At 30.8% G+C, this 13000-nt stretch overlaps 2 protein-coding genes across 2 annotated transcripts; one reads left to right on the top strand and one right to left on the bottom strand.

The window, feature by feature from the left end:
* Nucleotides 1-361: 361 nt before the first annotated feature.
* LOC130827927 (coatomer subunit zeta-2-like) lies at nucleotides 362-6883 on the bottom strand. Its single transcript, XM_057693831.1, has 6 exons — nucleotides 6683-6883; nucleotides 6154-6313; nucleotides 3054-3201; nucleotides 2867-2944; nucleotides 1506-1590; nucleotides 362-1310 (listed from the first exon to the last, which is right to left on the bottom strand). The coding sequence occupies exons 1-6, from the start codon at nucleotides 6704-6706 to the stop codon at nucleotides 1251-1253; spliced, it is 555 nt and encodes a 184-aa protein (XP_057549814.1). The 5' UTR covers nucleotides 6707-6883; the 3' UTR covers nucleotides 362-1250.
* Nucleotides 6884-8682: 1799 nt separating this feature from the next.
* LOC130827929 (cytochrome P450 736A117-like) lies at nucleotides 8683-12057 on the top strand. The gene is made up of 2 exons (XM_057693832.1): nucleotides 8683-9783; nucleotides 11135-12057. The coding sequence occupies exons 1-2, from the start codon at nucleotides 8866-8868 to the stop codon at nucleotides 11756-11758; spliced, it is 1542 nt and encodes a 513-aa protein (XP_057549815.1). The 5' UTR covers nucleotides 8683-8865; the 3' UTR covers nucleotides 11759-12057.
* The last annotated feature ends 943 nt before the right edge of the window (nucleotides 12058-13000 follow it).

The following is a 13000-nucleotide window of genomic DNA, read 5'->3' on the forward strand; positions in this document are numbered from 1 at the left end:
GAACCCAATTCATATCAACAATTGGTTTAAATAAATTTACTTATAAACTTTTACTTATATATAGCTAAAGATACATGAAGCCCAATATTTTGATTAACATGCGTGTTTTGAAGAGTACCATTAAAAAAGGGAAAATTATTTTTAAAAATTCCAATTTTGGATGATTTTATACTAAAAATCCTAATCTTGGATTAATATTTAAAAATCCGAACTTTAAGAGGTATTTTATTTTAAAGCACTTGATCAATTGGTGATCTATAGAAGAGGTTAAACATGATACTTGTCGTCATTCTAATGGCTCACAAAAAAATAAAACAAAATAAAAACTAAAACCAAATTAACAAGAACGAAAAATGCTCCTATTTTTAGCCCCTTCCTAACTAACCCCTTCGCCACCATCACTGTTAACCTAACCAAATCCCCACTGCCGCCAACCAACAACCTCCTTCCTCCCCTCTTCTCTCAAATTGGTTTTGGTATCACGGTGGTCGTAGAGGAGACAGAAACGAGATCTAAGAGCCTGAGAGACTCAGAGTAGCGCAGAGGTGGAATGGGTTGGTCGCTGTCTCATGGCTGTGGAGAGGGAAAGTTGGCATAAGAGATGACTATTTTAGGGTCCTTTGGTTCAAGTATGGTGATTCTTAGTAGTGGTTGTAAGAGGGAAACCGGCCTAGTGGTGGATTTTGATGGTGTCAGTGGCTAAGGGAAGGTGGTTCAATGGTGGGAACTGGGAAGCTAAGGGGTGGGAAGTGGGGTGAGTTTTAGCAGTTTTCCTTTTTTTTTCGAAGTCTAAAAAAATCAAATATAACTAGTTCAACTGATTGCGGTCTTGCAGGTCATTAAAGACTTTAAAATTAAATTGCCATTAAAATTTTGAATTTTTAAGTATTAATCCAAAGTTAGAATTTTTAAAAGTAATTTTCCGATAGTAAATCCAGACAAACGACCAAATAGCAATAGCTGTAACGTTATATGATCCATGCACTTTTGTGTATATAACGAGTTATACACAGCATCAACCAGATTTCTCGCTAGCAACTCAACGGTATCAGCCTCCCAAACATTTTCACTAAGGAAAACAAATATAATTTCTATCAAAAGGCGAAAAGCTCTTTAAACAAAGTGCTTAAAGTTCTTTGAAAATCCAAACATCACCCACAATATACTGCGAAAATTGCATCATCAAACGGGCGACAGAGGAAGAATCAGAGGTAAGGTAACATGGTTGAAAATTTATATACTTGAAAAGATTAGCTCAAAAGAGATCTTGTCAAGTGTTCGCGAGCCAAAGCCAACGCCTGAGATATGGTCTGTGAGCACAATAATTTTTTGGTCAGTTTCTTCATAATCAAACGAGTTTACTGGTCTATCTTTTATTACAAAAGGAAAAAGTTTATCAATCTGATAGTGAGCAGAAACATACATTTGATAAAATGGTGAACAGCAAGGGGAAAATAGTGACACCCTAAATGAGCAATAAGGAAAGCATAAAAAATAGAAATCACCTGTTCAGACAAAGGAGCGGCAGGATCAACGCTACTGGTTGCAACTTTAGAAGCAATGACATTACCATCGGTCTCAAGAATCATCCTGCAAGTGAAATGAAGAATGAGCCAGCCAACCATAACAAGATGATAGGAAGAGCAATTCAAAGCTTTGCAGCTGATTCCTGGAACTCTCGTGAAGTCCACATGACATATTTGCATACTATGCACATGATAACCATTTAGAGGTTCAATCTCCCGTTTCTGGCAGTGTATCTTGAGGCAACTTCAAGATGAGCTAGTCAAAAACACTCAATTCTAGTACATGAAGAAAGAGCCATTTGTGGTGATAAGGATTTTAGTGAGCTACGTAAATGGCATAAGCATGCCCTAAACTAATACTACAACATAGAGAAGGGCAAAATTAGAACAAAACAATTGGTTCAGGCTTTTAGATTTGCTCTTTTACTGAACTCGTTTTCTCAAAATGATGAAAAGAACATATGCTACATCTTTCATAGTGCATACATAGTCAACATGGATTAGGTCTTTGTTTTATCATATAATAGATGACTAAAAGACACAGAAGCTCTGCTTGGGGCCTAATACCAACTTATGCCCTACCAAGGAATGCTTGAACATCCTTCTATTTTTACCCGAGTTTTCCATATAAATCCTAGGGTAACAATTTGGTTTATATTTAGATATAACAAAAAGACATCCTTTGTTTCTTAGTTCTAACTATACATAAATGAGACGTAGCAAGAAGCTTGAAGGAACCATCAAATATGGCCAACCAAACAGTATGATCGTCTTTTCTCCCATAGAACTCTGAGGGATCCAAGACCTCAAAATATCAAATAAGGCCTAAAATCAAATAAATTACTATCACTTTTTCAACACAAAAACTGATGATTGTACAACAAATATTGAGCCCAATGATAAAATTACATATGATAAAAGAGGCTCCCTACGCTTTAATTTCAACTTCCAGCCTATTCTTAAATAGCACAGATCATTCAGCAAGAGAAGCAAGAAGACAAGCAAACATGATAGCCATTTACTCTCACAATATATGCATCCTCGCCATGTACATATTCCTAGCCATCTGCTTCCTACATCCTACTTCGTCAAAGACAATTAACTAAGCACTTAAAAAAACAAAGAGATAGAAACTTAAAAGGTACACCATGACTACAACTCTCTGACTGATTGCATAGCTTCACTGTCATTTTTGCAGTAAGTATACTACTCCACCTCAGACATGAACTTTATATGTTTGGATATCATGCATCATTATGGCACAATATCAATAAAAATTCTGTATGCAGCACAAGAATGATGATTACACACAAAAATCAAGAGTTGGAATATTATCTTACCCTCTATCAACTATCTCATCAAGGCATAGAAGTATGAGATCCAAGTTCTCAAGGGCCTCACTTTTGTCAACCTTGTTCCTAGACACACACAGAAATACACAAGTACAAATGGCCAACACGCATAAGTTCAAAATCATCAAATAACCAACAACGTATATAATACAAACCAAACCTCTTAAAAGGCTACCTCAGTAATAGGGTTACAGCATCAAAGAAACCCTGAAGAACGGCATCCAAAATGAGTTCATTTTCATCATCGCCTCCAGTTACAAAGAAGTGAAGGTCTTGGACAAACTTATAAATGACTATGTTGTTGTCAAACATTGTTATCTCAGCTGCATAATAATGATGTATAAGGGCCCATACATGCGCACAATGATATGTCATGAGTTTATGAATGTAAGAGTTTCAATTAGTGTATACGAACAGTCTTTGAGCTTATAGTTTTTTTTTCCTGGGAATGCTTCAATATTTAACAGATGTATACAGTCCATCCAACCCAATTTTTTCAAGTTACTCCCTCGGTTCCCAAGAGTTTGCAACAGCACAATAGTGCACGGTTATCAAGAAAATGGTGGGTAAAAGTGAGAGAAAATGTGAGATATGAATATGAATAAACGTAAGCGGTGGCGACATTACGCGAAATTAAAATGTTAAAAAGTAAAAGGGACGGAACAAATTAGAAAAGTTGGCAAACTCATAGGGACATTGGAAGTAACTACCTAGTTTCATGACCCACATACATATTTCATATTTCTTCTTTCATGTTTCGATATTCCCATTATACTTACTGGTTACTTCTCACAAATTAATTACAATTCTATAAGTAAATTAAAACTTAAATAGGAAAATCATTTTGAGATATGTAAAGATCAAAATATAGGGTCATTGATGATACTTAGATAGTCATCAAAGTATAGCACAAAGACTAATCCTGAACATATATAAATTATCTGAATATTTTGCAATACTCTATCCTATTCACTATTATTGTTCCATTTATTCTTTGCATCTTATCCAATAAATTATTTTAATCCTAAATATCTATAATTGGGTATAATTAAAAATTATAAAAGTTGATATTCGTAGAACTTACATGGAGACAAATCAAACAAAATCACACTTAACTAAGTTATAACTTATATATTAAGAATAAAATACAAATTAAGAGTGATCGCTGAATAGTGCAAAAAGGTAAATGAGACAATGATGGTAGATCAAAGGGAGTACACAGTTGGAGACATAAGAGGCTTAATCACATTATTCAAGTAAGGTTTACCAATCATAAAGCAACTACCAAAAGATAAACTATTTCAGTATTGATCCAAAGTTCAAACATAATCAATAAGCAGAGATAAATAGGGCTCATCTCATGTACCAGCAGAGATCAATTGGACTCATGGTTTTTATACCTAATTTCACATAATAGCTCTAGCATTAGGTATATTTCAAGGCAAGAAACAAATATGAACACTCCAATATTGAGCATCTTACATACCTTGGAGATAAGATGAAAAGGTGGGTTAATCCTTTTCAAAGCAAAGGTATCTTTCACCAAAACTGAAATGTGATGACCAAATTTTCAGTCAGTCTCGATTCCATATAATTTAGTGATGAAGGAAACTGAGGCACAATCACTATTTCAAATTTCAGCAAGTAATCTTTTTTAGCAACATTTACATATGCTGATTTGTTTTGGTTCATGTAACGGACTCATATTGTTGGGATTAATGTTTTGGCATTATTCCATCAATTTTGGATATTAAGAGTTAGAAAACCAGAAAACTCAACTTTAAAGGAATTGACGTGAACAAAAAACTTCACTAACTCTCTTAATTCTTTTTGGCCATAAATTTTTCAGACCAAATCTGAAAAACAAAGCAGGAATTCCAAAGATCATTAGAGTCTCAAAGAAGTGACCTATACAACCCGTTCTTTATCCGAACACCAAATTCAAACACTTGAATACACACAATTTTAGAGATATCTAATGAATTTCAAACTCGAAAATTCCTATTAACGTCTTCATTCATCTTCATTCAGACAATCCCATTCAAGTTTAACAATTATCAAAACATGATGCCATGAATTGAAGTGTGAATGAAGACCACATAATTTTTGTTCTTCTATCCTGTTGTTCTACTTTGTTAATCCTTCATTCCATTACCTGCTTTCATCTGATTTGAATGTTTGATTTCAGTACTGTTCTTTTTTTTACTTTCTCAATTCTCATTGTTTTGGAGGTCTTTATCGCAAATTGGGTACCTATTCAAACCAAAACAGCTTCTACAATTGTTTGGCTAACTGTGTCGAATCCCCAAAGAAAAAAAAAAGAAGAATTAAGTCATTGGCTAAAGATTTAATACTGCAAAATGCAGAGATATAACAGGTGAATGCTATATGCAACATCTCTCAATGCTCATACGATCTCAGAAGCCTGTTTCAGTCTGCAAATTTCATTAAGCCTTCAGGTCTGCTGAAAAGGGTTGAATAAGCAAGAATAGGGATATTTCAGGTTCTACTTATACCATTGTCAACGCAGCTCCCAAAAGTCAACGTCCGCAAATCAAAATTATCCTTATGTAATGTACTTACAACAGAGTTGAATATTAAACCATAGTTCTCCAGCAAGGGTAAAACCAAAAATATTATAAACATTATGATACGGCAATCGACAGCTATATTAGGGACTTACAACATGCAAGTATCTTTTTCCTTACAAATCAGATGCAACTCATGTCCACTTCACTTTGCAACTAAATCCAATAGTTGACAAATTTCACAATGAATGTCCTTCTCAAGAACATAACTCATTTCTGATCTAAGAACCATCTTGGAAAAATTCAAACTCAGTCCAAAAAGTTCTTTATTAATTTTGCAACCTCCAAGCAGACAATAGGCTGCGTCTCAGAACGTCTAATATTTAGACCTAACAAATTCTGCAGCTTCCCAAAAAAAAATCAAAACTGACATGCAGTAAAGCCTTTACTAACCTATTTGTACTCTATCATGCCGTCTGACAGATCATATAAATTACACATTTCATATGCACAAAATCCCTATGCTCAAGGCCAAAAAATCGGTTTGAGAACTATTTAAACCACAATGCAGATCACACATAGACCTACCAAATATACTAGACATCGCTTACAAGCTCAACGCCCATGAAGTAAACAGCAGCAAACAAACACAGCAATTTAAAAAATCATATAAAACTAATAAAATCATGCATGTTCAGATGAACAACCTTCACAAGAACCAAAAAAATCCCTCAAATCATAAGTTACCTTCAGTCCTAGCATTAGTCTTCTGAGTTTTAGTAAACACAGATTTCTCAAACGCTAATTTCGCTGCATTCGTTGGCCAATCATCCGAATAATATTTGACAGCTACCCTCTTTCCTTCCGAATCAAGCAACAGTATGTTCTTCACTAGTGGACAAGAATCCTAAAAAGCAATCGAATCACAATAAAATATATGAACTCGTCAATCACAAATCATACAACTAAATTAAACGTATAACAAACAATGCATACAAATTTGATGTGTATAGAGAATTTCAGCGCCAAAATGCAGGTATTTTATTTATCAAAGAATATATCATCTAACCTAATGAATGTTAATTTTAACTAAAAAGTAAGCATAATAGATAGAAATTCAGATCAAATTAGGGAAAAGCAGATCGAATTAGAATTTTAATTTACTAGAGGGAAATTAGATAAAATTAGGTGTTGTTATGTTTTAGATCAAATCGGATACAAAATCAGTAGCAAAAATTGTTGAAAAAGAAAGCGTTGGATCAAAGAGAGAAATTGCCTGATATGCAGAGAAAGAAGCCATTGTAGATGGAACGGAAGATCTGAAACGAGAGTAGAAATATGATCGAAGGAAAAAGATCGAGGGAAAGATAGGGCCTATATGTTGGTGCGGGGATGTTCGAGGCGAGTCAGGATGACAATGTGTTGGATTCGACTGAATTCGACCAGACTTGAGCGGGTGTAGACTGTAGAGATGGTAATAAGTTGAATTTGACCGGATTTTATATATTATGAATTTGATTTTGATAAAAGTCGAAAAAAATTTTCTTTACTTAACTCCGACTTAAAATGGAATTTTATGTATTTTAAATTTAGTCTAACATTAATCTGTTCACCTACATTAGAATTGAATTGTGAAATTGAAAATTAAATTCGTTTAACAATAAGAAGACTCACAATAATAATATTTTTCAAATAATATAATTTATTTGAATACTGCTTAACAAAAAAGTCCTATCAATCCAACTTTATAGCTTAAATATGTTATGATTTGCTAAAATTTTACTTAATAACAATTTGTAAATTTACATCAATATTGTCTTTTGAGTAAGCACATTAAAATACAAACATTTTCTTAGTCTCGAGAATTTTTTTTTTTTATTAGGGTTCAATAACTTTTTTTTTTATATATAAGGACAACCAATTTGACTAAGACTAATCTAACCAAAGATATCTCAAAAATAAAACCTACCTTTTTAAGTAAGCATGAGAACATTTGAGGGGATTATGGTACATTTTATTTCCTTTAGGGTCATGAAATTTTCAGTTAGGTCAAAGGCATAAATAATCGACTGCTTTTGTAATCATATCATCAACATATACTTCTAAATTTCCACTAACATAGCTTTTGAAGACCTTGTTAATCATTCGTTGACAAGTTTTACGACACTCTTTAAATGTAGAAAGAGGATATGAATATGAAAGTATACAAAGAGAAATGATGTGATGGACTAATGGTTTGTGTTTGTCTTTAATATATACTTTGATAGTAAGAATATATTTATTATCTGATAATTGTCAATTTGTCATACGATCACTAATATGAGATTGAAATTGGGATTGACCATTTATGTATTTGGATTATTCTTTGACTTACAATAAAAAAATTAGAATGAGGATAATATGCTCTGTAAATTTTCATGTTATTTACCATGTCATATGTTTAATATATATGTGTACTAATGAAGACAATAATTTATTGTGTAAATTTTATATATAATTTTCGATCACCACATAATATCACATTTTCAAATAGTAATACATTTGACTGAATAATCTGAAGAAAATAAAATTGTTCAAGGAGAACAAACACGACTATCAAACTTATCAAGAGATACTTTTCATTATCATTCACATTATTTAATACCGACTACTAGTTAGTAATATTTATTTATCTTCAAAGCACTACATAATGATTCCGCACGCAGCATAAAATTACATTATTAATTAGAGGTATACCATATACAGTTTTCTGATAACTGTTCCCAAATCCCAACTTCCCTCCTTATCTTTCAAATACACATTATTTTATAAAATGACGATTTATATACTACGTTCTCGTGAATTTGTTATATTTTTTCGTCTTGTTTAATTACAACTTTTCCTTTTATAAATATAACTCTCATCACATTTTTTTAATTTTCATTTATACATTTATTGGTGATGAAGACATAAAAATTGAGTAAATGGTATTAAAATAAATAGAAAATGTATAAACGAGAATCAAAGAAAATACTAGAAACATTTCAATGAAAAAAATAATACAAACTCAAGGAGCTATACATATTAAAATAAATTGTGTTGCAAATTCATAAGAACAAAGGATTATTTTACAAACGACTACTAACTGATAGTTGATTAGAGTAATAATTAATCTGACTATTAAAGTTAAATGATTTGACTATCAAATCATCTATCTGTATCTAAAAAAATAAAATTATCTGATGACCTAAGAATGAAGAGAGCTCCTATAAATATGGGTTTCCAATTATATGCATTAGAGTGCAAGTCAAAAGCGTGTTAAGGTAGAGTTTTGAGCAAATCCTAATCTCACTAAATTAGAGTGTGCTAGTTAAATTAAAGAGTTGGTAAATATTTTTAAAAAATTAAGTACACCTTTAGAGTTTCTATAAAACAAAATCTTTATCTTATTATGTGCATGTAAAAATCTCAAAAAAAAAAATGTTAGAGAATTCAATTTACATGGATATTTTCTCATACTCTCTTCCATGTATTTTCCTAATATTATTACTCTACAAATTATTTATGAAAAAATCCTCAAAAATCCATAATTTACCACCATCTCCACCAAAATTACCAATATTAGGGCATCTTCATAAAATGGGTTTACACCCACATCATGCCCTAAAATCTTTATCCAATATATATGGAGATATTATGTTGATGTATATGGGTAATAAACCTACTCTTATAGTCTCATCATCAAAGGTAACAAAAGAAATTATGAAAACCCATGATGCTATAATTTCTAATAGATTTCAATTTAGTATAAATAAAAAATTATTTTATAATTGCATGGATGTTGTTGCTTCTCCTTATGGAGAATATTGGAGACAAATGAAGAGTATATTTGTTCTTCATTTATTAAGTACTAAACAAGTTAAATCTTTTAGGGGTATAAGAGAAGAAGAAACTAATTTACTTATTAAAAAAATTGAAAAAAATATTGGGTTAAGTGTTAATTTAAGTGATTTATTTATGGTATTAACAAATGATCTAATATGTAGGGTTGCTTTTGGAAAAAAATATAGTGAAAAAATAAAAAAAAATAATGGGGTTGATTTTAGGGTTATTAAAGAGTTTGTAGAGCTTTTAGGGGTGTTTAATATTGGGGATTTTATACCATGGTTAGGTTGGGTTAATAGGTTTAATGGGTTAAATGAAAAGTTAGAGAGGGTTGCTAACAAGTTTGATATGTTAATGGAAGAGATACTTGAAGAACATTTAGAAAGACTTAATGAAGGTGATAATTGTGATGGGAATGAAGAAAAGGATTTTGTGGATGTTTTACTAAAAGCTCAAAAGGAAAAATCACTTGGATTTAGTCTTCAAAGAGAGAGCATCAAAGCCATGATATTGGTATGTAAAATTGTCCTTTTTTTCATTTGTTTTACTAAGTATGGCTCTTTCTATTTCACAATATTAGTTAAATTTTAACTTTTACACATTTTTTCAAGTATAATTCAATCATTTATATGTATAATTAATTCAATTCATCTTGTATGAGATTGTCTCAACACTGATCACTTTAATAGATTAATTGTGCTTCAGACAAACCAATAGAGATAGTCTCATTATGAGACCATCTCATTTAAGAATCTATGTAATTAAATATGTTGTATAAAAAATTATAAAATAATATATATATTAAAAATCTGCATATCGAGACGATATTAACAAGATTACACGAATAAATCATGTTTAAAATTTCTCTCTTTATATATGAAATATTTTAAATGTAACCAACAATATAAAATAGAGTGAGTAATGTTTTTCTATAACTAGCAAACAATATCTAGTTATAAATATTAATCGATTTAATAACAGGCGTGGAAATTTAAATTGAATTATCAATAATGAATGGTAGTAATAATATTATTATAATGAAGTACCTAATTTGTTATCATCGTGATCGTTTCTCTATATAAATATTTTGTAAAGTTATTTATTTTTATAGTAGGGATCAAATATAAATCATTAAGTTGGTAAAATCTTGAAAATAAAAAAAACACGTATCTGTATATATGAGGTTTAAAGGGGTACATATATACAGATTATAGGGATACACATAATTTTGCTGTCACTAAAATAAAAGTTGTCAATATTTACAAAAATATCATTAATGAATGTGGTAGCCGTTATAACATGTTAGTTTTTACCAATTTAATTAGTTTAATACATAATTTTAATAAAAAACTAAATTCATCAAATATTTAATCCCAACATCCTTTTCACTTGCAAGTCTTAAAGGAGTGTTCTTAGCTAGCAATTGAAATGTATATACTCCAAGTCCAAGATTTTGTTGATTGTTTGACCGAAAAGTCAAAGATATTGTCTATTTTAAAAAAATTAAGATTAAGATATTGACAAAGTAATAGTATAAGATATTAGTTAGCTACCTATCCTCCTTTTTCTCTAGAGGCTTTGAGAGGCATTAACAAAGTAATAAACACTTCTTTAAGGCTCTTACTATAAGTGGCCCTAAGTAAATATTCTTTGAATATATTATTATTTTGATATTGTCTATTTTTATAAAATAAGATAAGATATTACCATCAAAATATTTTATCTATTAATTTTTTAAACCAATTTTCCAAAAAATTTAAACTAGTTATTGAAATATGAAAATGTTGTTTTGTTTTTATATTTAACGTTGTGTCATGACCTTATAAAAATTTAAGACGGAAATTTCTCACTATTTTTCATACAGGATGCATTTGCAGCAGGTACAGACACAACTTACACTGTATTAGAATGGGTAATGACAGAACTCTTAAGAAATCCAACCATAATGAAAAAAGTACAAATTGAGGTAAGACGATTCTCGGGTAACAAAGATCACGTAACAGAAGACGATTTAGAAGACATGAAGTACTTAAAAGCAGTAATCAAGGAGACTATGCGATTGTACCCTCCGATTCCCTTAATAGTCCCTCGTGAATCAACAGAGGACGTAAAAATAAAAGGTTATGAAATCCCAGCAGGAACTCTTATTTTCATCAATGCATGGGCCGTCCAAAGAGACCCAATAGTTTGGCCAGAACCCGAAAAGTTTCATCCTGAAAGATTCTTAAACTCAAAAATAGATTTTAAAGGACAAGATTTTGAATTGATTCCATTTGGAGGAGGAAGAAGGATATGTCCAGCAATATCATTCGTGATAACAAATAATGAGCTAGTATTAGCGAATCTACTGCTTAAATTTAATTGGACATTGCCCGATGGAATCAAACCCGAAACCTTAGACATGTCTGAAAGCACCGGTCTTACTATACATAGAGAAACTCCTCTATTTGCTTTTGCTACTCTAGAGAACTTATCCAATAGCAAATAAAACAATAAGATCGGGATTGGATGATGCATATGAAAATGATATTCAACAACTACAATGAAAACTAGCTATTGGTTTGTTTCTATTAGTCTTAAACTTGTTTATACTTAGAAGTATGTTGTTAGAATATTGTTGGTGTGGATGGTTTCTTGTGTTGCTTAATTCAGCCTTTGTTAATATTTGTTGTAACTTGTACGAATTCTACATGGTGACATATTTAGGATATGACATGATCTACATGTATGAAATTTAGAAATAATCAAATAATTATATCTTAAAGTTTTGTTTTGTTACGTTTTTCATTTTGATTCGTTGTATAAAATTTGTTATATTTTATTTTTTGTCATGACACGTAATTTTAGATCTCAAAGCGAAAGATAAAAAAGACACTGAATAATATAATACTCCTACTCTTTTTATTTTTTATTTTTGATATGGACCTTGTACATAAATAAATTTTTTAATTTGGACCCTAAAAAATTTGGAACCCTAGACGATTACCGCTTTGCTCTTACTAACCGAAAACAATATATTCTCATCACACATTTAATTTATCTTTTCATCAAATCATATATTTTTCTTGATTTTTTTTTTTTGGTTTTGTTGATATTTCTCACAATATGTATTTGTAGCTAGCACATGTTGTGGAACATATATAGTATTATTAAAGTAGTAGATTTCATAAATATTTTTAAAGTATGATTTGTTTTATGGTATACCATATATAGCTTTCAATGCTCTCTAAAAGACAGTCTTGAATCAAACAGGAAACTTACCTTAACTAAAGCATTAAGTTTGATTGAATACTTAAGAGAAGTAGTAGATTTTATTTTATAGAAGTATGATTTGTTTTTATATTGTAAACCAAAATTAAGCAACATAGCTTTTGATGCTCTCCAAAAGACATTCTTAAATTAAATAGAAAAATTTTCTTTAACCAAAGTATTAAGTTAGATCGTTGACGATCCTATGAGAAGGATATGAATTATAATGAAGGACAAAAAAAGTAGAGAAAAACATAAGAAAACAAGAAAGAAATAAATTAAAATTGACTTGAATAAGTTGCACTTGTACCTGAATAGAAATAAGTGTAGTTGGAAGCATCCAATATGTGTCCTAGACTATTGCTTGATCCTTTTCACTTACCTTGTTGTGCCTTGTTGTTCTCAATTTTTTTTTCTACTTTTTCTCTTGTATTTTATGTTAGTTATTTATATTTTTCATTAGCTAATCCCTAGTCTAGCT

The sequence above is a fragment of the Amaranthus tricolor genome, chromosome 11 (assembly GCF_026212465.1).
Source record: "Amaranthus tricolor cultivar Red isolate AtriRed21 chromosome 11, ASM2621246v1, whole genome shotgun sequence".
Lineage (NCBI taxonomy): Eukaryota > Viridiplantae > Streptophyta > Magnoliopsida > Caryophyllales > Amaranthaceae > Amaranthus > Amaranthus tricolor.

Excerpts from the sequence above, each read along its gene's own strand:
- LOC130827927 (XM_057693831.1), bottom strand. The coding sequence starts at position 6,706 with ATGGCTTCTTTCTCTGCATATCAG. Across the intron at positions 2,945-3,053 it reads GCTGTAACCCTATTACTGAG|GAACAAGGTTGACAAAAGTG; the intron begins GTAGCCTTTTAA and ends GTGTGTGTCTAG. Across the intron at positions 1,311-1,505 it reads CCGCTCCTTTGTCTGAACAG|ACCATATCTCAGGCGTTGGC; the intron begins GTGATTTCTATT and ends TTGTGCTCACAG.
- LOC130827929 (XM_057693832.1), top strand. The coding sequence starts at position 8,866 with ATGTTAGAGAATTCAATTTACATGGATATTTTCTCATACTCTCTTCCA. Across the intron at positions 9,784-11,134 it reads GCATCAAAGCCATGATATTG|GATGCATTTGCAGCAGGTAC; the intron begins GTATGTAAAATT and ends TTTTTCATACAG.